At 39.1% G+C, this 26,271-nt stretch overlaps 2 protein-coding genes across 3 annotated transcripts; both read left to right on the top strand.

Annotated features, from left to right (window-relative positions):
* Window positions 1-149: 149 nt before the first annotated feature.
* Window positions 150-16,138, top strand: LOC117306345 (proton myo-inositol cotransporter-like). Of its 2 annotated transcripts, XM_033790952.1 has the most exons (13): window positions 150-300; window positions 1,190-1,534; window positions 2,209-2,395; window positions 3,061-3,217; window positions 4,242-4,444; window positions 6,372-6,483; window positions 7,244-7,407; window positions 8,116-8,224; window positions 9,150-9,397; window positions 10,594-10,746; window positions 11,672-11,866; window positions 12,443-12,476; window positions 15,647-16,138. In XM_033790952.1, the coding sequence occupies exons 2-13, from the start codon at window positions 1,268-1,270 to the stop codon at window positions 15,669-15,671; spliced, it is 1,854 nt and encodes a 617-aa protein (XP_033646843.1). In that variant the 5' UTR covers window positions 150-300; window positions 1,190-1,267; the 3' UTR covers window positions 15,672-16,138. The 2 variants fall into 2 exon arrangements, with proteins under 2 accessions (XP_033646843.1, XP_033646849.1); XM_033790958.1 differs by lacking the exon at window positions 12,443-12,476.
* A 3,120-nt stretch (window positions 16,139-19,258) lies between these two features.
* LOC117306335 (fibropellin-1-like) lies at window positions 19,259-26,060 on the top strand. Its single transcript, XM_033790941.1, has 8 exons — window positions 19,259-19,457; window positions 21,577-21,640; window positions 22,395-22,571; window positions 22,976-23,152; window positions 23,537-23,713; window positions 24,216-24,392; window positions 24,798-24,974; window positions 25,523-26,060. Exons 1-8 carry the CDS (start codon window positions 19,437-19,439, stop codon window positions 25,633-25,635), a joined length of 1,083 nt encoding a protein of 360 aa, XP_033646832.1. The 5' UTR covers window positions 19,259-19,436; the 3' UTR covers window positions 25,636-26,060.
* Window positions 26,061-26,271: the final 211 nt, after the last annotated feature.

The following is a 26,271-nucleotide window of genomic DNA, read 5'->3' as shown; positions in this document are numbered from 1 at the left end:
ATGTAGGTCAACATTGTTATGGTTTTAACCAATGCAATAATAGCTGTGTATTTAGTGTTAACAACAGCTGCTATTGTCAATAAATTATGCATTTTGTTAGTTGGTTCACAGAGGCCTATGTTGAATGTAGGATGTAGTACTTATTAGGGTACTCGCCTTTTAATAATTCCAAGTTTCAGGTAAAAGCTTGTGTTTTTTTTTGGTGACGACTGACGGCCCATCGAAAACGTGAACAGGGTAACCGAACAGAAATATATAGACGAAGTAAGGCTACAATTACGATTGGGAATGACTGGAAAGGTAAGGGAAAAGCCAGAACCTCGGGCATGAGGCATGATGACACAAATGTTTGACCTTTATTTTAATGTAATGGCTATCTTTTTAACATGTGTTTATAAAGAGGAACACATTTATTTTATAATAACTTATTTTTTTTCTTTATTTGCTAGATTTTTTTGATTCTGTATACTTGTCATGCTTGTTGTACTACAACTTCAAGCATGACCTATACATTTTGTATACATTTATAAACTGTATTTTAATATTGTCTTTAAACTTGGCCGAATAAATAACACAATAAATTATACAGAATTTGTAAGAAAAAAAATTTGTTAAACAAGTAACATCACACATTTACATAAAACGATGATGATGATTAGACCTAGTAACTAAACTAGGGCGCTGTACTCTGAAATTTTGACATTCTCGGTCGTCCTCTTTTCGAAATGTTGACATTCTCGGTCGTCGAAAAAAGGAGTATTGCGGCCTAGTTACTAGGTCTAGATGATGATAGAAGAAAACATCCCTTGAAATTGTTTTGGTCTGAAATGTCATCGAATGTCATATTTGATGAGAAATAAACAAAACTATTAATATCCCATTTGGATTTCATCGCTCAGTGAGCATTTGATTAGATTTTGCAATGTTGTGCAAAATGTGTATAACTGTATAGGTCTGTTTTTCACTATTTTCTCTCGACCCAGATTACCAATCCATCTTATACTTGTACAGACTACAGATTTTTTCAGTTTATATAGGCCTAAAAATGGTGGATTAGGCTACATAAAGTGTTTACACTACCAGCAGCTGTTTTGTTAGTAAAAACCACTTCTGTTATGCACCTGAGCTTAATTGTTGATCCATCTAATGCATTATTTATGATATTGTTTAATCCATCAAAATCCCACAGAGACTTATGATTAATAAGGATCTACTACTAACACAGCGAGATTGAAAAACAGAATGCTGCAACGTGACTGTCAGTATTATGTATGAGATGACAGACTTATTGAAAGCAGAACCTAACATGGACAGTGATGACAGCAGAGATGGCGGCCGTTATGACCAGGGCACAACAAGTCCCCTGGTCAAGCACCCCGATACTGAACCCAAACTTACTACATTCACCAAAGCGTTGGTCACCTTTGCAGCTATTGGGGGTTTTCTCTTTGGATATGACACTGGAGTTGTCTCCGGGGCGATGATCCTCATCAAAGATGAATTCAACTTAACAACCGTCTGGGAGGAAGTTGTGGTATGTAGTCGAAATAATAATTAGTAATATTCTAAATTGATCGGTCAAGGCATCTGTGCCTTTGAGCAAACTACACAGCCAAAATTGCTTCATCCTTTAGATGGGACATAAAACAGTTGGTCCCGTGTGCAGATAAAATAACCCAGTTACATTTTTCTGAAGAGAAAGGGTTTGCCCTTGTGTTCTTGGCATAGTTAATTGCAAACTGTTTTAATTTATTTTACACATATTTTTGAGAGAGAGATATCCTAACATCACAAAGCCATGCACGAACACTTCTAGATGAGGGCTAAACTTAACTGCTTAGACTATCAACCCAAATCAACTGCCACCAGGGGTACATTGCCATTTACTCCTGTGGCTGAATAAGGGTCACCCCCTTCACAGTGTAAGGATGTAGGCATGGGTATCATTCACTAGGAGCCTGGCTGGTAGAGCAGAATGCACCACCTTCCCAACTTTTTACGAAGCAATTATGGTTAAGTGTCATGAGCAGGATTCTAACCAACACTCTGCTGCTGACAACCAGAGCTTGGGTCCAGTGAACTAGACTGCTCAGACACGACGCACAAAACTGCCTTGTAAATCCTTCCCTTAACTGAGTTTAATTTTCATATCGAAGCATGCTTTATAAACGAGCAGAAATTTTTTCCATTTTTTCATTTTTTTTTCAGGTGAGTGTGACTATTGGTGCAGCAGCAGTGTCGGCGCTTGCTGGGGGTACATTAAACGATGTCACAGGCAGGAGACCTATGATTATTCTAGCTAGTATACTATTCATGGCTGGCGCAATCATCATGTGTTTCTCACCTAGTAAGGAAGTGCTCGTCATTGGCAGACTTGTCGTGGGTCTTGGCGTAGGTAAGGCTTTACCTCTTTAATGTAAATTGTTTGCTGAGAAACTCCTGTGCCAAATTTCATCAAGCCTGTAAGCATAAAAACTTGCTAAGCACAGACACATCTTGCTAAAACAGAGACTGGTTACACGCCAAGATTCCAAACGTTTACACTCCTGCAATTGGTGCTAAGCAGTATTATCTGGGTTGACAACTTTATGAAATTAGGCGCTACATATCTACAGACCAGTCTTAGGTTTACATCAGTTGTATTGGGAGTGTTTCATGTTAGGTTACCGTTTTCTTTCATAGTAGCTGGTGCATTGAGCCCTACCTGGTCATCGGGGCCCAATTTTATGGCTCTGCTTACCGCTGAATTCTGCGCTTACAATCTGTTTGAGCGTCAAATTTCTGCACTAGTAGCTAGGTGAGCAAAGCATGCCTAATATTTAACAAAAAGTATGCACGCACATAAGCATACATGACGAAAGCGCAGAATTTGGCCCAGTTCTTCCAGGCACCTTGCAGTACTTTTTGAAATGTGCATGACCCTTTATAACAACACTGTACAACTACCAAAAGGGTACGACTGTTGTAATGATGAGGTCGGGTAAATTGTGTCAAAAGAGTAAGACGCAGGATGCATATCTTTTCTAATATTTTAACAAAGTGACTTTACTTGTGGTACAGGACTTGCATCTATGACCGTGCCGATGTACATTGCTGAAGCATCACCCACTCATCTTAGAGGTAGGCTGGTTACGGTCAATCAGGTCTTTATAACTGGAGGTCAAGTCATTGCTAGTGTGATTGATGGAGCTCTGTCTTATTGGCCATGGGGATGGAGGTGAGCTTATATAAGGAAGGAGGTTCTTCTGAGTTTTATTATTTATTTATTTATTTTCCAGTGTTATTTTAATATTTAAAGACACTGGACACTATTGTTAGTTGTCTTCCCACTTGGTGTATCGCAACATATGCATAAAATAACAAACCTGTGAAAATTTGAGCTCAATTGGTCATCGAAGTTGCGAGATATGATTAAAATAAAAAACACTCTTGTCACATGAAGTTGTGTGCTTTCGGATGGTTTATTTCGAGACCACAAAATCTATTTATGAGGTCTCAAATTCAACTTCATGGAAAATTACTTCTTTCTCAAAAACAACGTTACTTCAGAGGGAGCCGTTTCTCACAATGTTTTATAGTATCAACAGCTCTCCATAACTCGTTACCAAGTAAGTTTTTATGCTAAAATTTATTTTGAGTAGTTACCAATAGTGTCCACTGCTTTTGACTGAAATAGATTTCTTTTGCTCAGCCAAACAATAGGAAAGATAACAGAAACGGGCTCGTCTCAGAGCCACCACTATACACAAAAGGGATTACATAATGTCACAGCAAACCCTAATTACTATATAGCTTAAAGACAGTGGACACTAATGGTAATTGTCAAAGACCAGTCTTCTCACTTGGTGTATATCAACATATGCATAAATAACAAACCAGTGAAAATTTGAGCTCGATTGGTCGTTGGAGTTGCGAGATAACTATGACAGAAAAAACACCCTTGTCACATGAAGTTGTGTGCTTTTAGATGCTTGATTTCGAGACCTCAAATTCTAAACTTGAGGTCTCGAAATCAAATTAGTGGAAAATTACTCCTTTCTCGAAAACTACATCACTTCAGAAGCCGTTTCTCACAATGTTTTATACTATCAACCTCTCCCCATTACTCTTTACCAAGTGAGGTTTTATGCTGATAATTATTTTGAGTAATTACCAATAGTGTCCACTGCCTTTAAACAATCTTCATTTTTTGTTTTAAAAAGTACGCAATAATGCATCTAATTTTTGTATCATTCCTTCAGGTTGATGCTAGGATTAGGAGCAGTACCAGCTGCTATACAGCTAGTTGGCTTCATCTTTCTACCTGAGAGCCCTCGATGGCTCATTCTGCACCATCATCACGAGAAGGCAAGGAGGGTCCTGACACTGGTATACGGCAAGGGTAGCCCCTACATCGACAGCGAGTATGAGAATATTAGCAGAAGCGCAGCACAACAAGATAAAGGTGAAGACATGACAATTTTATTTGCTTCATAATGAAAGGGATCTTTAAAGAATTGAAGGAAAAGTTCCCTATATCTAACCAATACCCCATCCCTATAACCACATCTCTAACCCAGGTTTGAGTATGAGAATATAAGCAGAAGTTCAACACAACAAGGTATTAATAATAATAATAATAACCAATTCTTATATAGCGCATTTCACAATAACCGTATCAATGCGCTTTACATTAGTGCCCTGGTCATAGGGCCAATAACATCCCTTTTTAATGTTTCTCAGCTCCCTTTGGAGTATACAACCTGGGCAACAGTTTATATCGCTCCAAAGGCTTTTTCATTCACAATATCAACCTCTACCCTCGCAGGTACCCATTTATACCCCTGGGTGAAGAGAAGCAATTATAGTAAAGTATCTTGCTCGAGGACACAAGTGTCACAACCGGGATTCGAACCCACACTCGGGTGAATTAGCACCAGAATTTGAATTCGATGCTCTTAACCACTAGGCCATGACACTCTACCAAAGCCTAAACCTAAATAACCCCCATCCCAAACCACATCTCTAACCCTAGTTTGGCCGCGAGTATGAGAATATAAGCAGAAGTTCAACACAACAAGATATTAACCTAAACATAACCTTACCCTATCCCAAACCACATCTTTAACCCAGGTTTGACAGCGAGCCTGAAATAAAAGCAGAAGCACAGCACAAAAAGATGAAGGTGAAGAGGAATCCCCACAAAATAAAGAATTTAAGACAAGTTCCCCAAAACCTAAACCTAACCCTAAACCTAACCCTAAATCTAACCCTAAACTTAACCCTAACCCAATTTCTAATTACCACAACCCTAATCCTGCATTGAAGTAAAACCGCACTGTATGTCCACTTTACAGGGAGAGGGATCCTTACAGAATAAAGAATCAAAGAAATAGTTGTATCCTAAACCTAACACTAACCCCATTTTGAACCCCATCCCTAACCCTGTATTGACAGGGAGCCTAAACACAAAAGCAGCACAGCACATGAAGGTGGAGAGATAATGATAAAAAACATTATTCACTTCACAGGGAGAGGGATCCTTAAAGAATAAAGAACCAAAGGAAATTTTATCTAAACCTAACCCTAAACCTAAACCTAACCCTAAACCTAACCCCAACCCCATCCCTAACCCTGCATGGACAGCGAGCCTAATTTAGGCGGAAGCACAGCATAACAAGATGAGAAGGTGAAGAGATAATTTTAAAGAGACCCTTAAAGAATCTAGGTAATGGTCCATACACCTAACCTTAAGGCCTAGTTGTTGAATCCCACCTCATCTATTGGTTACAATCCTCAACCCTTATCCTAACCCTAACCCTAACCCTAACCCTAACCCTAACCCTAACCCTAACCCTAACCCTAACCCTAACCCTAACCCTAACCCTAACCCTAACCCTAACCCTAACCCTAACCCTAACCCTAACCCTAACCCTAACCCTAACCCTAACCCTAACCCTAACCCTAACCCTAACCCTAACCCTAACCCTAACCCTAACCCTAACCCTAACCCTAACCCTAACCCTAACCCTAACCCTAACCCTAACCCTAACCCCAACCCTAACCCCAACCCTAACCCCAACCCTAACCCTAACCCTAACCCTAACCCTAACCCTAACCCCAACCCTAACCCTAACCCTAACCCTAACCCTAACCCTAACCCTAACCCTAACCCCAACCCTAACCCCAACCCTAATCCTAACCCTAACCCTAACCCCAACCCTAACCCCAACCCTAACCCCAACCCTAACCCCAACCCTAACCCCAACCCTAATCCCAACCCTAATCCTAACCCTAACCTTAATCCTTACCCTACAGCTACAGTGAGCGGAAGAGGTAGGTAGAAAGATCAGAATTATTACATAATGCACAACATTATTATTATTCCCTAGGAAAGCAATGGGTGATTCTAAGGATTTTAAGGACCCCGGCCGTTCTTCGAGCCGTTATTGTTGGCTGTGGTCTTCAGATGTTTCAACAGTTAGTGGGAATAAATACAGTCATGTAAGAACTCCACACAGTTTTCTCAACAACCTGTTATTTCTCTCTTTGCTTACAAGGTGATACTTTAACCCAAGACCATAAACCCAGTTGTTTTCATGGTTAGTACTTTATGTAGGTTTGAGGCATTGCATGGTGAGGTATCAATATATGTTTGGTTTGCAGTAACACCATGTGTGTATCGTACTTTAGAGAACTGTCTTTCTATATATTCTACTACTGAGGAGTAGATGTATCGGATTGGTCGAGAGACTTACTTATGTATACAATTTCAACAAAGACATCAATGAAATAATTAAAACCAGAAAACAAACATGGTTTGGTTCTGAAAAGAAGTCATACTTTTTAAAGACAGTGGACACTATTGGTGTTTGTCAAAGACCAGTCTTCTCACTTGGTGTATCTAAACATATGCATTAAATAACAAACCTGTGAAAATTTGAGCTCAATTGGTCGTTGAAGTTGCGGGATAATAATGAAAGAAAAAAAACCACCCTTGTTACACGAAGTCATGTGCTTTCAGATGCTTGATTTCGAGACCTCAAATTCTAAATCTGAGGCCTTGAAATCAAATTCGTGGAAAATTACTTCTTTCTCGAAAACTATGTTACTTCAGAGGTAGCTGTTTCTCACAATGTTTTATACTATCAACAGCTCTCCATTACTTGTAACCAAGTAAGTTTTTATGAAAAAAATTATTTTGAGTAATTACCAATAGTGTCCACTGCCTTTAACTAGCAATGATGTTGTGTGACTATTGCAGGTACTATAGTGCAACTATTATCCGTATGTCTGGAGTACAAGATAACTCCACAGTCATCTGGCTTGCAGCGGTGGTAGCGTTTTGCAACTTCCTCTTCTCGCTGGTTGGTCTTTATTTGGTAGAGAAGGTGGGAAGACGCATTCTTACTCTTGGAAGTCTCTTAGGTTTGTAAACAACAACAACAACACCACCAACTACAACAACACACAGAGGGACTTATTAAAAAAATTGTCCCCCCATACACCGATTTGTGTGTACTCAGTACTTACCCCGAGTCCTTTGAAAAAATATCACAGGCATGTTACTCGGGTGGGATTCAAACCCATGACCCTTGCAATTCTAGAGCAGTGTCTTACCAAGTAGACCACCGAGATTGTCCGGTAGCTAGAGGCAGTTTGAATCCATTGTTTGCCAGCGGGTACACAGAGGGACTAGTTTTACTTTGGTTCATTTGTGTATGTTTATAACTTTCCTTACAAGTTTTCTGCCTTTTGTAGAGCACATCACTTTATTTACTAATTTTACTAGAAACTGCGCGGACACGACGCCCTATCAAGCAGCAAACAATTAACTATACCCCTAGCAACAGATGAACTATCCCATGGCAACTGATCTACTATCCTATGGCAGCTGGTGTACTATACCCATAGCAACAGCAGCTTCATTGTACCTTGATGTCTATACTAGGCATAGTTTATGTATGGGGCGTTATAAAACAATTACTGACTGCTTTTACTCGTGCTATGGTTGAAAACCACGACTCCCTGCCTCTGTGATCCTCGGGCATGATTGTGTTTCTTTTCTTACTCACTGAAATGCTTTATATTTTTATTGCAATACACTGACGCTTCTTAGTTGATATTTCACAATAGGTGTTGCATTCAGTCTGTCATTCCTCGGTGTTGGATTCCTGTTAATGTCCATCAACTCTCCTGTTGTTACTCAAACATACCCACAAGCTGGTGTCTGTAACGCATACCAGTAAGTACAGATTTATCTCTTATAAATTCTGTCTATCATGGTATCAGAAAAGCGACTAGCATTGTGACCTAAAGGTGTAAAGATACCTGTGTGGAGAAGATCACACAGCATTGGGGCATAGCCCTCCCCCTCCTCCCTCCTTCCTCCTTCTTGCCCCCAATGCTGGTTTGACCAGTATTGGGGCAGAACCCTCCACCTTCCCCCTCCTCCCTCCCCCCCCCCTCCTCCCTCCTTCTTTCCCCCCAATGCACAAATTAGTTAAGTCTGGAGAAGACTCGAGTTATCAAAAACGAGTTTAACTACAGAGAAGAGAGTGTTTGAAATTTATCTTTAAAAATAGTTAATTTTGATTTGTAAAAAAACAAAAATCATATAGTCCTCATAGGTTCCTCACTCAGTACAACACAGTGACTTAAATATTGGGGGTCTTTGACCATAGAGCAAGGAAGAGACTTGCTCTATGCTCCGACAAACAAGCTTGCTTTTATGAGACGCCTACCACTTAATCGTTTAATTCTTCATAAAGTATAATATGTGTATCATTTTGTGGAAAAAAACAGAAAATTGAGTGGAAACAAACTGAGCTAAACTTAACTGAACTGAACTGAACTGATATATATATGTACTGTTTAATGTTTCATACACAACTCTTAGGCAAGTTTGAAGACAGATTACCCAAGTTTAATTTCTTGGCTCTGCTAACCGCAGAATTCTGCGCTAACATCTCGTAGAATGATGTGCTTTGCAGGACACTAGAAGTACTGTTTTCTTGTAAAATAGAGCCATAAAATTGGACCCAGATGGTATATATAAATATATGAACTTTTTCAAAATTTAACACACATCACTCTAAGAAATCTGTTTTTGGCATCCTTCCACCTTGTCGACCTACTAATAATTTTGACCCTCTCTCATTCTACTACAGTGACTGTCAGCAGTGTATCTTGGAAGACCAGTGCGGATTCTGTTTTGAGCTGGACCAGAATAAAGTGGTCAACAACAGTTCTTGTCTACCTGTGAATAACACCAACTTAAACTATGCTACAGTTGGTCCTTGCTCTGTGAGGGAGAAAGGACCCAAAGCCCCTGAATGGGCTATGGAGTATTGCCCAACGTCATTCGGTCCCATGGCTATGGTTGGACTTGTTATTTATCTGATTTCGTTCTCTCCTGGTGAGTGTGGCATGGAAGTTTTGGTACACAGATTTAATAATAATAATATCTAATTCTTATACATGTATATATTGCTGTCTCAATGCACGTTACATTAGTGCCCTGATCATTGAGCCAATAACATTCATTTAATCCTTCTCAGCTTCCTGGGAGTAGACAGCCCTAAGCTGCAGTATGGCACTAGCGGCTAATCACAAATTAGTATACGTGACATGGATGGCAACATGGCTGGTAACCTCATCCTGCTAAGCAAATATTTTAAATTGTCAATTTGTAAATGGACATTTGGGGTTTCATAGAGATGCTTAGCCAAAACTGTCTCTTAACACATTTTAATGCTAAAGAAAATTATCTGGGAGTCTGTCAGAAATAGTAGTCTCGAGTCAAGCTGCTTATCATTCTATCATTTGGCATCGCAGTTAGTTTCAAAGTGAGCCTGTAGCTCCCTCTATGGCTGACGCTCTACCTACATCAGTTGCGCTTTACACATGTGAAATATGCCCCACACACCCACAGAATTGCAATGCATGAAAACCTTTTTAGTCAGGGAACAAGACCTAGGATGGCAATCTTGGAAATAGACTTTGCGTGCGTATTCAATAACTGAGACCAGTTAATGTGGGCAAGTTTGTTCTCTTTACAAATAAAAGGCAATGGACACTATTGGTAATTACTCAAAATAATTATCAGCATAAAACCCTACTTGGTAACGAGTAATGGGGAGAGGTTGGTAGTATAAAACATTTTTAGAAATGGCTCCCTCTGAAATGCCGTAGTTGTCGAGAAAGAGGTAATTTTTCACGAATTTGATTTCGAGACCTCATGTTTAGAATTTGAGGTCTTGAAATCAAGCACCTGAAAGCACACAACTTCATGTGACAAGGGTGTTTTTTTCTTTCATAGTTAGCTCGCAACTCCGACGACCAATCAAGCTCAAATTTTCACAGGTTTGTTATTTTATGCATATGTTGAGATACAGCAAGTGAGAAGACTGGTCTTTGACATTGACCAATAGTGTCCACTGGCTTTAAGCAATGTGCAAAAATGTTTGAATATTCACAAGACTTGCATACAAGACCTGTTTGGAAGAGCAAAAAAAACTTAACCGAATCCTCTCTGAGTAATTATTTCTTCACACCCAACTGGACAGGATAACTTCAGCTGATTATGTAACCATAATTTGGTTTCAATTGCAGGTATGGGTCCAATGCCATGGACAGTGAATTCAGAGATCTATCCCCATTGGGCTCGAAGTACAGGTAACTCATTGTCCGCAATGACCAACTGGCTCTTCAATCTTCTCATCTCAATGACGTTCTTAACTCTGACTGAGCAAATCACCAGACAAGGTGGGTTCATCCAGGTCTAGACTCAGGTAGAGCTCTGCGGTTTGTGGATACTATTATTTAATATTCAGAGTAAGCGCCAAATTTCTGTGTTTGCTGTATTAGCAAATGGTGATGGTATCAAGATAATGTTTCCACAAGCAGAAGCAAAAGGAACTTGCTTACCTGTGGAATACGTTTATGCTAAGGGCAGATTCTTTTGTTAGCACAGATGCACATTTGTTCACTTACATTTAAGCAGAGTTGTGACCTTAGGCCAAGTTTTTTTTTCTGCAGCAGAATAAGAATTTATCCACTAGTTTGGCTTATAGTGACAAATACAAAGTACTATTCAACTGCATGAAAATTAGACATAAGTGAAACAATGCCCTGTGTTTGGGGAATTGAGCTAAAGCATTTAGTAGAGTATAATGATCCACACAAATCCACTGGAAATTGAGTGGTTTTCCTGTTACTTTGTGAACTAACACCATTTAGGAGCACCAATTGTTTGACTCCACAAAATGGCGGAAGCTTTCAAATGCTTTTTATAGCTCAAAGCGAGCAATCCAAGGCATTATTGACCTTCCCATTGTTGATAAACAAACAGAGCTAGTTAGTATGGTTGGCTGAATGTTAGTAAAACATTCAATCATGTCAACAGATGTTCTGACCAAATTCAACATTTGTTTGCAACTGTTCAACTAAATAAAATATCTCCTGTGTTTGGTTGCTTTGTTTCCAACAATTGCATTAGTTGCGGATATGTTACAAACTCTTGTTTTTGTTTTGCATTGATGGCTTTCCATTGTTTTCCAACCTTGGTTGGCAAAAACTTAGGCTGTGACGTGGTGATAGTCCTTTTATACAATGAACATTGTTGCACTTAATAGATAGTCTGATTTATAGAAATTGACAAAACTCTTTGATGGTTGTTTTCCAAACACAGGAACGTTTTTTATGTACAGTGGTATCGCAGTAGTGGGTCTAGTGCTGATCTACTGGCTACTACCTGAGACCAAAGGACGACCCTTGGAAGAAGTGATTGACGTCTTTAAGAAGCCTTGGTGTTGTGCAGGCCAGTATTCAACGGATTCCCCCTACAGTCCATTAGGAGGCGCCACCCACTCCAGCAATGATCAAGGTATTTATCTTTAGTTTGATTAACGATAATAATCCAAGCACTTTTATAGTGACTTGGAAAGATGTATCACAACGCTTTCGCAAACAAAAAATATGTAATACGAAAATACGGAGAAGGAAAAATAGTGAAACAGCATACAAGAAAATGGAGAAACAGCAAACTATAAGTTTGAAACAGCATTTGGGGAAAAAGTCAAATAAGAAAAAAACGCCTACAAGTCATGACATTATGATTTTTTTGTGATTTTTATATTCAGCATAAAAAGTAAATGGTGTTTGGATTTCAGAAATTTTGTGAAATTTAGATCAGTAGAATAAAAAACAAGAAATGAAGTTACATTATTGTAAAAACATCAAGAAATGATTGCATGTTTAGAATCTTAACAAACATGGGAGAATGACCCAAAACAACAAGGTGAATTTTCTGCCAGAATGTTGATATAGGAAACACAACTTTGTATGATCTTAAAATTATGATGCAAATAAAAAGTACTTTAAAGTAGCTGACATGGTTGCTTTCAAAACATTGAGAAAACTATGGTAAATATAATGTACTCTCCCTTGGTTATCTCCCAAGCTGAAACAGAGTTAGAACGCTACCAGGCTCAGGGGTAAAGTTTCTTGTTCAGATCAACCAATCCCTTAATCCGTTTTTTTAATCCGCTCTCTTAATCCGTTCTCTTAATCCATTCTCTTAATCCATTCTCTTAATCGGGTGAGGTTTATGGTAGCACCTGTGTAAATCTCTTTTTAGTAGTGATCTGATTGAACCAGTGGTTGACAACTTAATCAATGCGATCATCAGGGCCCAATTTCATAAAGCCTGAAAGCACACAAATTTGCTTAGCACGAAATTTCTTCCTTGATAATTACCAACCAAATTTTCATTTGTTGCATATTGCTTGATACTGGTTTTCAAATGTTGTTTGCTAAATCCTGAAAATCATGTGGAAATTTGGTTGGTATACTGGTTTTTATCAAGGAAGATATTTCATGCTAAGCAAATTTTCGTGCTTACAGGCTTTATGAAATTGGTCCCTGTATGCTGATTTTGTGCTTACTGTTAGCAGGAATAATATTCTTCCTATTCTAGTCTGATATCTGATGTTTCTTCCTTTTGAAAAAATCAGGAAAAAAAACTGTGATTAAATAACCTGAAAAGTCGATTAAAGACTACAATAAAATGAACAAAATTAGGTTCATACTTTTTTTTCAAAGGGCCAAATATCATGCCTGTATTAAGAGTTTCCATTTTTCACAGCACTGCTAACCAGAAGCATGGGAAAAGGCATGCTAACCCTTGGTGCCTACTGTATGAAAATTAATGATGTAACAATGCAAATCCATTGGTGAATGTGCAAGCTGGAAGGCTTCTTTCTAACCTGTGAAATCTCGCTTAAGCAAATTTGTCTGCTATAGTTAGCAGGAAAATTTGCTTACCTCTTAAGCAGCCGTATGAAATTGGCCCCTTGTAGATTTTGGAGTGTACTGTTTTACTTTCCTAAACCATGCAGGCTCCACTGATCATACTAGCTTGGGTACAATTTGAGACAATGGTAAATATACAGAGTGTGTACCGATATACGGGCTAGTTGAGGAATGGATTTTGGAGTGGTTCTGTACGGTCAGTCAATATGTTATACTTATTGGTTTTGTTTCATAAAATCACATCAAAATGAATGCACAGTATGGCAACCAATAGGTTCAATTGCACTGGTACAATACATAACATTTCTTTTAAACACACAATTTGTGAAAGGAAGCAATTATAAACAACTAACAGTCAACCAACACAATACCATTAGGAAAGCGAATGGAAAAAAAGAAGGGAACAAAGACCCAGGCAGGGAGTTAAAAAAGGGGGGAAATTAAAAAGAGGTCTTTAAGAAACTGTTAAGACTGTTCCCCAAAGCGCCTGCCATGCTGACCTTGCCCGATTCCAGAATCAGTGTACAGAGGGATAAACGAACATTTCACAGTTTAAGAACCCGGGTCTATTTTTCCCAACCTGTGCATTCTTTGTAAATATTGGCAGCAGATGCTGGTTTCCCTTAGATACCCCTTTTTTTTGCTTTGCTCTGAACTCCTATTGTCCTGGTATAGGCATTTGGGTGTAGAGATATTTGTAGGACAGCTTTTAAACACACAATTTGTAAAAGCAAGCAATTATAAACAACTAACAGTCAACCAACACAATACCATTAAGAAAACGAATGAACAAAAAGAAGGGAACAAAGACGAATTCACACAATCAAAGGTACACATTGTTGATAAGAAAACCATCATTACAATCCATTCAGACCCAGGCAGGGAGTTAAAAAAGGGGGGAAATTAAAAAGAGGTTTTTAAGAAACTGTTAAGACTGTTCCCCAAAGCGCCTGCCATGCTGACCTTGCCCGATTCCAGAATCAGTGTACAGAGGGATAAACGAACATTTCACAGTTTGAGAACCCGGGTCTATTTTTACCCAACCTGTGCATTCTTTGTAAATATTGGCAGCAGTTGGTGGTTTCCCTTAGATACCCCTTTTGTTTGCTTTGCTCTGAACTCCTATTGTCCTGGTATAGGCATTTGGGTGTAGAGATATTTGTAGGACAGCTTTTATCTGTGCCATGTTTGTTGTACCAAGGACTACCTGTGCTAGCTAGTGTTGGGTGTTTTTGACAACTTGCTAAACTTGGATAATAATAATATTAAATAATAACAAACTGTTATATAGCGCATTTCACATTAAACCGTATCAATGCGCTTTACATTAGTGCCCTGGTCATTGGGCCAATAAAGATCCCTTCAGTCTTTCTCAGCTACCATTAGGGAGTATACAGCCCGAGCTGACGTGGCGCTCCGCAAGCTTTTTATTCACAATACCAATCTCTACCCTCACAGGTACCCATTTATACCCCTGGGTGAAGAGAAGCAATTATAGTAAAGTATCTTGCTCAAGGACACAAGTGTCACAACCGGGGTTCGAACCCACCCTCCAGTGACTTAGCACCAGAACTTGAATTCGATGCTCTAAACCACTCGGCCGCGACACTCTACATCGTTTTTTGTTTGTTTGTTTGTTTGTTTTTCTATGTAATCTGTTTTGGCTGATATAGGCTGTTAATGCTCTAGCAATGTCTTTTTAGGTTCGTAACAGTTTATAAAATGCAAAAAATAGTGAATGGCCTGACGTTTCGACCGTAGCAGAGTCTTTCTCGATTTCTTGATTGTTTGTACTGTTTTCATGAAGTATGGAAATGTAAGTTTGAATGAATGAATGAACAAAGACTCTGCGAGGGTCGAACGACAGGCAATTAACTGTTTGTTACATTAATACCGTTGGTCCTTTTGGTTGGTAAGTTGTTTGCAACAGCTAATTCTATTTTCTACTTTATAAAATGTGCAGACAAATTTCTGCTAAGCAAGAGAAGCATTCAGCAATAATACATTTGATACAGAGTAATCTAAACCCATGTCTTTTGGCAAGATCTTCTGAATTCTCCAAAGTACATTAGTAATCTTAGGTTACCCCAAACCAAACCAATATGTTAGGACTTTATAAGATTGGTATGTCTGTTCCAACGATCAGCAATTTTGACTTGGGCCTTGGTCCCCAAATCCCACAAAGTCAGATAACTTCCTGAATGAGCCTTTTTGATATAATGGGATTCTGATGAAATTTGGACTGTCTAAGATGTCTACTGTACCAACTTGACAAACAGCATGCTGGATGTCTTGGTCTTTGTTATAACAATCAAATAACCTTCTGTCTTTATTGTTTTCTTTTGTCTCGCAGATCAAAGGAGGCAAATTCTAAATGATGTGGATTGATGAGGAAATATAGTGTTTTTCATATTATTATTGTTGGTTTATTAAAAACAACCAAAGGCTGAATTGTGTTTAAAAAATTCAAGAGATACATAGAAAAAAATAAAAATATTAGAAATAAAAATATAAACATATCCAAGCCTTTACAAATAGGCCAATACATACATGACTAAAACAATTTAAAAAGTTTGTTGCAAGGTCTACAAGTTGAAGAACGAAAATTATGACGGAAAAAAAAGATTTACCGGGGCAACTAAAAATTACTGACCAAGGAGGCCAGCACACTAAACAAAACAGCAGAAAAATGTTTAGATTATAGCGTTGAGAAGTCTGGTCAAAGATTGGATCGGAATGTGTGTTATACTCGTTAGCTCTACACATGAGCGTGATGTTTGTTTGTATTTTTGAGGTCCCTGTTGCAAATTTCCATCTATTGCATTGTTGCAGTACCCGCTGCTAAATGTAGGATTCAAACTGCCTCCAGCTACCTAGAATCTTGGTGGTCTAGTTGAATAAATACTGCTCTAGAATTGCAAAGGTCGTGGGTTCGAATCCCACCCAAGTTATATTGCCTGTGATTTTTTTCACAGAGCTGGGGAAAGTACAGAGTATATAGTGCTAACACATCGGTGTATATGAGTCAAACCAAAATTAATATGATTTACCAATCTTATAAAAGAGCTGTTCAAGTTTAAAGCCATTGGACACTTTCGGAACAGAAACAAATTAAAAGTTCACAGATTTACAAATAACTTACAGGGTTTACAGAAGGTAATGGTGGAAGGCTTCTCGTGAAATATTATTGCATGAAATGCTTTACTTTTTGAGGAAACATTAAATCAATATCAATTCTCGATATCGAGAATTACGGATTTATTTTAAACACATATCATGACACGGCGAAACGTGCGGAAACAAGGGCGGAAACCCCGTTATTTTCTCCCGACTCCGATGACCAATTGAGCCTAAAATTTCACAGCTTTGTTTTTTTATATATAAATTGTGATACATGAAGTGTGGGCTTTGGACAATACTGTTTACCGAAAGTGTCCAATGGCTTTAATAGAGATAGACAGTGGACTAAGTTGGGTGTACATTTCATTGAATTACATAGTTACTACCGAAGTCCTTCGGTAAAATTAGGCTGATGGCATTGCTCTGTAATTTCTCCACACATTCCAAATTATAGTAATGTTTTTTTTTAACTAAGACTGGAGAAGCAAATTGGACAAGCATAGTCTATTGTAGGCCTAACATACATTTGTTTATATCATTCACAGAAGTACAACAATACTTGAGTTGATGAAGACAACTCATTCTTTTAATATCATAGCAATATCTACTCCTGAATAATAAGTACTTATTTTTAATACAATTTAATCTTATTCTACCTTTTTTAAAGTGAAATGATAGAATGCTAAGACCAAAGTGACTTTCCATGTTTTGATTGATTTGTTAATCATTATGCCAAGTGACATTATGGCTTTCTATTTGATTTTAGTGCCTTTAAAACAAATGTTTATGTTCAATCAGAGAGTAATAAACCAATGGAAAACTCCCCAAGTATGTGATTGAAGCAAAATCAACAAATGCCTTCAAAAACAAGCTAGATAGACATTGGAAAACTATGGGGTATTTAAAGGCATAGCCTACCATTTCCCATCAAATTGTAAGTGCATGGAGGTTCTACCTCCATGGTAAGTGTAAGTGTAAGAAGAGTCATTCAGCCTGATGAAGGACTGTGGTACCACCATTTTTGGTCCCTTCCTTGGTTTAAGCATGGAGGAATAAATAAGCTGCTCAGGCAAGCTGTAATGTGCACCTATTGTCGGCAATACCGAAGATGTTTGACTTAAGGCTTTTTGCAATTTCTCTTTGAATTCTTTTAACTTGAGCATTGTGGCGTTGGTAAGGGCGATGACCCCTCTACCTCAAGCAGTAACTACACTTGCAAGGTCTGACAAGTACCGTGACGTCACATGTGGCATTAACAAAGCTTCCGTCCCCCATCTTTCGTCTTCGGCATGCCTGATTCACTGTTTATACCTTTTCAAGCTTTTAAGAGATACCTTATTATTGACGTCACATGTTTACAAAAGATCCGCAGAGCCTGCATGCACTTGGAAGACAACATCAACTCTGACATCTTAGAGAACTGCAATTTGCTTATTTCCAGGCAGGCCTGTTTAATAATTTGTCAAGAAAGGAGCACGTACCACAAAACTCTAGAACGGTTTCTTTGATAACACTCCAATTTAAATATAACACTCCGGTAACTTTCTTTAACACTTTACTTGATAACACTCTCTAGTTCATCACAAACACTATAGGCCTAGTTGAATACGCCATGTGACCAGTAGGCCTACCTGCCTTAAAGGCCCAAGAAAGTACAAGGTACAACCCTCTTCTTGTAAACGATGATTACATGGTATTAAAGGAACACGTTGCCTTGGATCGGACGAGTTGGTCTATAAAAAGCGTTTGAAACCGTTTGTTTTGAAATGCTAATGGTTAGAAAGATGTTTTAAAAATAGAAAACAATGATCCACACAAGTATCACATTACATTGCAAAATTGCATGGTTTTCATTATACGTCGCGAACTAACACGGTCGGCCATTTATGGGAGTCAAAAATTTGACTCAAAATTTGACTCCCATAAATGGCCGACCGTGTTAGTCGACTAGGTAACAAGAAAACCACGCAATTTCGAGGCATATTTGTGTTGATCATTGTATTCTACTTTTACAACATCTTTCTAACCATACCGATTTTATAACAAACGGTTACAGAACGCTTTTCAAGGACCAACTCGACCGATCAAAGGCAACGTGTTCCTTTAAACATTGTGAGTGACGGATCCCTCTGAAGTGCCATAGTTTTCGAGAAAGAAGTAATTTTCCATGAATTTGATTTCGAGACCTCAGATTTAGAACTTGAGGTCTCAAAATCAACCATCTTAAACGCACACAGCTTCGTGTGACAAGGGTGTTTATTTTCTTTCATTATTATCTCGCAACTTCGATGACCGATTGAGCTCTAATTTCACAGGTTTGTAATTTTATACATATGTTGAGATACACCAACTGTGAAGGCTAGTCTTTGACAATTACCAATAGTGTCCACTGCCTATGAGGGTTTCTTTAAAAAAAAATAGCTTGTTTAGTACATTCAACCAGTGTTAACCAGTTGATCGATTTTATGCTAATCGTTCTCAGAATGAAAAAAAAAACACACCTACAATTCGTAGCTTGTTTGCATCACGGAGGTCTTTTTACAATACCATGCCAGAATTACAAGTGAAGACAGTGAGTGGTTTACCTCAATCACAGGGTTTCGTGAACCAAGTTGTACAAAAGATTGAGCGCCGAAGACGATCATTTTAGCTAGAAAACCAATTCACAATAGATAGGGCCTATGCTGACGATCATTGCTAGCAAGATTAGTGCCCAAATTGTACCACGTCCCAAACAATATGAATAAAGCTTCCTGTCTCCATAATTTCGTCCTCGGCATTCCTGAATCATTGTTTGATACCTTTCTGAAGCTGTTAAGGTACCTTTATTGTAGAACCGGAGAGCCTGCCTCAATCATGTTTGGACATTGCTATTGGTTGCTTCTTTTGTACGTTGGAATGCTTGGATGAGTTGAGTGGGCTTGGAGAGGGTGGTTGTGCCTGCCTCAAATCAATGCATAAGCACTGCCTTGACATATTAAGACGTATGAAGGAAGGTCTCCTACGCCAGTAAGTTATCTTGAATGAACTGCGATTCAAGAAAGGTGAGTCTATTTTTCTAATGACATAAAGAACAGTCGGGAATAGTTTCCGCATGACGGCACCACTTTTTCATTCGATATGAAATAATATTGTATCCAATTTACCTCAATGAGATATAAATTTGTGTAAACAATTAGTGGAAAAGTGGTGACGCCATACGGAAAGCTTTCCAGCACTAACAGGCATTCTTTCTGTAAAGTCTAGCAGGCTCTCGCCCGACTTATTTTTAAAATCATTTTAGTAAGAGTGTGTCAACCAAAGAATGTAATAGTTGTCTGTTCTTTTGAATTGAGAACGCACCGTTTATCGTTTCGGCTAAAATTGCGCATCTGGCCACACCCCCTCCTTTGGTTTAAGTCAATTTTGGATACTTTTTGTAACACAGACCACAATGCCCACAGATTAACATTACCGTTTGAAGATAATGGTATATAGAAAGCTTGCTGAAGTGCTGTAGTTTTTGAGAAATGGTGGAAATAATATAATATGGGCTCTGTTGGCCATAGTTGCATGAACATCCCATTTGCTGAGAATTGTGAAGCTTTTAGATTCAATTTTATTGGTGGTGAATAATTACTTTTTTTCTCTATAACCACTTCTTCATCACTAAAGGGGACCTTTTTAACAGTACTTTATTATAACTATCAGCAGTTCTTCTATGTTCTTCACCAAGTACGTTTTAATGGTCATGAAATAACTAACAAAGTAACCCCCCCTTTATTATCACGTGAGAAGGCTTGATGAACATTCAAACTGGTTGAAAAGCCATCGGCCAAAAAGGGGCGGTGGTCAGGAAAACTGCAAACTCGAGCTGATAAACTTAGAGCTTGTTTCGATTCTCCTGGATTTGACTCATGTTATTATCTGTAAAGTAATGCGATCATCTCCTCGGCCATCTACGGTTCCTACCAAGACTAAAGAGCATCTCACCAGAAACCACAGATTAGCTTCTCTCGCCCTTTGTAATCACTTACAAAAGTAGGAAATACACTTACAAAGACGAAGTAGTAAACGGACAGCATTCGGGGATCGGGTGCATTAAGAAACTTGGATGACCCATTCTATTTGGTACGCCGCTAGATAACATAATCTTTCAAGCGGAGACTGGTCCAGGGTCCCCATTGAAATTCCGACGTAGCACTAAAAAAGCTGTCATTATACACTTTCGGCACAGAAAAAAGAAGAAAAGTCACAGATTTACAAATAACTTATAGGGTTTACAGAAGGTAATGGTGAAAGACTTCTCTTGAAATATTATTCCATGAAATGCTTTACTTTTCGAGAAAACATTAAAACAATTATCAATCCTCGTTGTTGAGAATTACGGATTTATTTAAAACACATGTCATGACACGGCGAAACGTGCGGAAACAAGGGTGGGTTTCCCCGTTATTTTCTCCCGACTCCGATTGAGCCTAAATTTTCACAGGTTTGTTATTTTTTATATAAGTTGTGATACACGAAGTGTGGGCCTTTGGACAATACTGTTTACCGAAAGTGTCCAAAAGATTGGCCACAGCACGAGTGGGTGACATAGCCTAATGCACAACCACCCACACAGTTTTGTAAACACCTGTATTTTGGCGCCCTCATTTGTTTGTGCTTCAACTTATTGGCAACTCCCCTTTTAGTTTTGTACACACTTCCAACTGAGGGCCTTTATCCACAGGCGACCTTTTTGTCCTCTTTTTTTCCTTCAAATATCGCCGCAAAAAGGGCACCGCCGAGAATAGAAAGTCGCCGCCAAAAGAAGAAGAAAATGCTTCAAAACAAAGTCCCAATTATATAACACCTTCCCTTTTATATATATAATGCATGGAGAATTTGGGCTCATTCCATCAAATCATAGGAGGAAAACTTGGAGTTAATTGGTCATCGAAATTGCAAGAGAATAATGAGAGAAAAAACGACTGTTGCATTACTTTGTTTGCTTTCACATGCATAATAAAATGCTTCGTGATGAGTGATAAATGATCTCTTTCTCAAACTGCGTAACGTTAACAACAATAATACACAAACGTGTCGGGTGTTGTTTCAGTGAGTCTCAAATGTACCCCAACTTACGTGAACACAAGAGAAAACCTTTCTTATTGATGTTTTTTCACCTTGCATTGTTTTCAGATAAACATGAAGACCCTCGCTATTTGTGGCATTGTAGTCGTGTTTTGTGTCATCCAGGTTACAGGTAACTACGTTTATTGTTGGAAGTCTTTAATTGTTTGTGTTTTTCAGTAAGCGGAAATTCAAATTTCTAATTGCAAAAAAAAAAAGGGGAACTTAACTTTGTACAGTGTCTGATTAGCTCAAAAGTTGCATGTCTGATGTTCAGGCACCAGCTGGGCTCCCCGAAAAGAGGTTCTTGAAAAAGAGGGCGGGGTGGACGAGGACGAAACGTTGACCACAGGACTATACATGTATATGTTTGAGAGATAATGAGCTGGAAGCCATAAGAGCTCCTAGAGATTATAAACCGTTGCTTGTTGCGAAATATCTGTCCTCTTGAAGACGAGGTTTCCGGTAACACCATGTGAATATAGTAGCATTTGTCATGAAGACGATCAGATCATACTGATTGAAACGTCGACAGGCCCGATACTTCACGGAGGCAACGAAGGCGATTGACTCAATGTCCCCCAGGTAATTGCCTTGGTGCCCTTTACATGTGCAAGTACTATTTACAATTTCCTCAATGGTGCCCTTTATCAGAAAATATAATGCCCTTGCCCTTTCAAAAACGATATACATAGGCGCCCGCGTTAACCACCAGTCAGTTCTTTTCAGAACCAACACAATTTTTTATCTAAAAGGGATGTTTTTACTGCAAACCTGCCTTAGTTATACTTCCACATGCAAAGTCTCAAATCGAACTTCGTGTCCTGTTTTGCGAAGTGAAGGCCTACTGTAGATTTGATAATCATAGGTTATAAACCCTCTTTCAGCTCAGGAAGGGGCACTGGGGCTCAGAGAGGCCGATGAATTGGACGAGCGTTCTAGCTCTTGTAGGATTCTCATGCGAGACTCAAATAACTGTAACAATCACGGGTACTGCAAGGAAGGTCGCAATGGCTACTCATGCAGCTGCTACACAGGCTGGGGAGGACGTGACTGTGTGGATGGTAAGTAACCTCATTCTCTTTTAGGTTGAGTGGTTACCCTCAGGGAAAGGACAGTTTGAAAGTTTGGGTTAAAAATGTCAAAAGTCAAGATCACAGTGGTGAGTTACATCTTGAGCATGGGAATTTTGGATTGTAATGGGTGAGAAAGGTTTAATAATCAAGGTCACTGCGGTGATCAGTTATAGATCAAGTGGTTACCAATTAGACAGGTCATTTCAAGTTGAAATGGTAAAAGATCAAGGTCATGATGGTGAACCCAAGTCTACAGATAAATTGCTAAGTAATTGGACCGTCTCTGGGCATAAAGGAACTTGACTTGGTGATGCCTTTTATTCAGGGCTAAGGAAGGGTTTGAATAACTTTGCTGTTATTTTCTAAATGGTTATTTATGAACCCTCTTGCAGCTTTAAAAGTCCAGCGTGAGCTAGAAGAGGCTGATGAATTGGAAGAGCGTTCTAGCTCTTGTAGGATGCTCATGCGAGACTCCAATAACTGTAACAATCACGGGTACTGCAAGGAAGGTCGCAATGGCTACTCATGCAGCTGCTACACAGGCTGGGGAGGACGTGACTGTGTCGATGGCAAGTAACCTTGTTCTCTTTTAGGGTCAGAGGTTATCCTCAGGAAAAGGACAGTTTGAAAGTTTGGGGTGAAAAAGTCAAAAGTCAAGGTCACAGTGGTGAGTTACAGGTTAATGGTTTATGGACAGAAACTCCAGGAGGAATAAGTTCCATCTTTGGGAAATGAAAAGGTGGGATTGATGGTTCGGATTGATTGGTGTGTGAAATGGTCAAAGATCAAGGTCATGATGGTGAACCCAAGTCTACAGATAAATTGCTAAGTAATTGGACCGTCTCTGGGCATAAAGGAACTTGACTTGGTGATGCCTTTTATTCAGGGCTAAGGAAGGGTTTGAATAACTTTGCTGTTATTTTCTAAATGGTTATTTATGAACCCTCTTGCAGCTTTAAAAGTCCAGCGTGAGCTAGAAGAGGCTGATGAATTGGAAGAGCGTTCTAGCTCTTGTAGGATGCTCATGCGAGACTCCAATAACTGTAACAATCACGGGTACTGCAAGGAAGGTCGCAATGGCTACTCATGCAGTTGCTACACAGGCTGGGGAGGACGTGACTGTGTCGATGGCAAGTAACCTTGTTCTCTTTTAGGGTCAGAGGTTATCCTCAGGGAAAGGACAGTTTGAAGGTTTGGGTTGAAAATGTCAAAAGTCAAGGTCACAGTGGTGAGTTACATGTTAATTGTTTCTGGACTGCAACTCCAGGCAGAACTGCAATGTTTAGGGAATGGAGAGATGGGATTGTGAATGGTGTGGAAGGGTAAGAGTTCAAGGTCACTGTGATGGTTGTAGATCAAGTTTTTGGACCTTAACTGAGGTAAGAAGCTACACTTTGACTAGTTACTTAATGATGGGGTTACCTTTTTTGAATGGAAAGTTGTGGTTATTTTGTTAAAAGGTCAGCGGTCTAGGTCATGATGGCATGAACCCCAGTCAACAGATTAATTGCTTAGTTCGTCTCCGGGCATAAAGGAACTTGACTTGGTGATGCATTATATTCAGGGCTAAGGCTAGGGTTTGAATAACTTTGCTGTTATTTTCTAAATGGTTATTTATGAACCCTCTTGCAGCTTTAAAAGTCCAGCGTGAGCTAGAAGAGGCTGATGAATTGGAAGAGCGTTCTAGCTCTTGTAGGATGCTCATGCGAGACTCAAATAACTGTAACAATCACGGGTACTGCAAGGAAGGTCGCAATGGCTACTCATGCAGCTGCTACACAGGCTGGGGAGGACGTGACTGTGTGGATGGTAAGTAACCTTGTTCTCTTTTAGGTTGAGTGGTTACCCTCAGGGAAAGGACAGTTTGAAAGTTTGGGTTAAAAAAGTCAAAAGTCAAGATCACAGTGGTGAGTTACATCTTGAGCATGGGGATTTTAGATTGTAATGGGTGAGAAAGGTTTAATAATCAAGGTCACTGGGGTGATCAGTTATAGATCAAGTGGTTACCAATTGGACAGGTCATTTCAAGTTGAAATGGTAAAAGATCAAGGTCATGATGGTGAACCCAAGTCTACAGATAAATTGCTAAGTAATTGGACCGTCTCTGGGCATAAAGGAACTTGACTTGGTGATGCCGTTTATTCAGAGCTAAGGCTAGGGTTTGAATAACTTTGCTGTTATTTTCTAAATGGTTATTTATGAACCCTCTTGCAGCTTTAAAAGTCCAGCGTGAGCTAGAAGAGGCTGATGAATTGGAAGAGCGTTCTAGCTCTTGTAGGATGCTCATGCGAGACTCCAATAACTGTAACAATCACGGGTACTGCAAGGAAGGTCGCAATGGCTACTCATGCAGTTGCTACACAGGCTGGGGAGGACGTGACTGTGTGGATGGTAAGTAACCTCATTCTCTTTTAGGGTCAGAGGTTACCCTCAGGGAAAGGACAGTTTGAAAGTTTAGGGGTGAAAAAGTAATGGTCACAGTGGTGACTTACAGGTCAATGGTTTCTGGACTGAAACTCAAGTTAGAATAGCCATCTTTGGAAAGATAGATGGGAGTGTTTTGAGGGTGTTTTGGGTGTGAAAGGTCAGAGATCAAGGTCACAGTGGTGAGTAATAGATCATGTTTCAAGACTATTTTCTAAGTTTGACTTGTAGCTAAGGTTGGGTTACCCTTTGGAATGGTAGGTAGTGGTTGTTTTAGGTTGAAAAGGTCAGATGTCTAGGTCACGGTGGTGAATTCAAGTTAACAGATTAAGTCAAGGTTACAATGTTCGGGTGTCTAGGAACATAATTTGGTGACAACTTTAAAAAGGGGCCATCTGTTTTGGAAATGTGTGATCTTTATGGAACCTTTTATGCCGACTCTGAGCCAAATCCTCACAGCGAGTTCCCAATCAATATTTACCGACATTTTGTTTGAAACTTCTGCCCTTTTACAGACTTGAAAACTAGGTCTGCTGCCGAAGGCGAACGAGAGGTAGATGCTGATGACAAAGAGCCGCTGTCAAAGAGAGCTGAAGTGTTGGAGTTGCTACGAAGACTTCTTGAATAAGTTAACGAATGTACTTCAGGGAAAAAAATCTTTCATTGTTGTATCTGAACTCCTTCTTCAGTGATAGTGACTAATATTGCGGGCTTAGCTCACTGGAAAAAATCAGGACATCCAAGTAAAACAAAATTCTCTTTTAAGCATTGTAGGCCCTACTAGCCAATGGCGGACATTTGAGTCGATATAGCAGGCGTCCCACTCACTGATGTTGTTTGCCATTTAGCATGGAATTCAACTTTGGTTATCATGAAAAGTTTGGAAAGAAAACCTACTTTGAAAATTGGGGAAAAATTATTTCATCACTAGGGATGCTTAGTTGCCGGTTTTTTTTCCTCCCTATTATGTTTAAAGCCAGCATTATACACTTTCGGTACAGAAAAAAGTTCACAGATTTACAAATAATTTACAGGGTTTACAGAAGGTAATAGTGAATGACTTATCTTGAAATATCATTCCATGAAATGCTTTACTTTTTGAGGCCTTGGACAACACTGTTTACCGAAAGTGTATAATGGTTTTAAGCTATATTTTGTATCATGTATTTTATTTTTGTTCAAAACCAAATGTTTATGTTGGTAATGCTCGATGAACATGTTGTAAAGAATTATCAGACCCATGACTACAAATAAAAGTATAGAA

The sequence above is a fragment of the Asterias rubens genome, chromosome 2 (genome assembly GCF_902459465.1).
Source record: "Asterias rubens chromosome 2, eAstRub1.3, whole genome shotgun sequence".
NCBI lineage: Eukaryota > Metazoa > Echinodermata > Asteroidea > Forcipulatida > Asteriidae > Asterias > Asterias rubens.
This window is presented reverse-complemented; position numbering and strand designations above follow the sequence as displayed.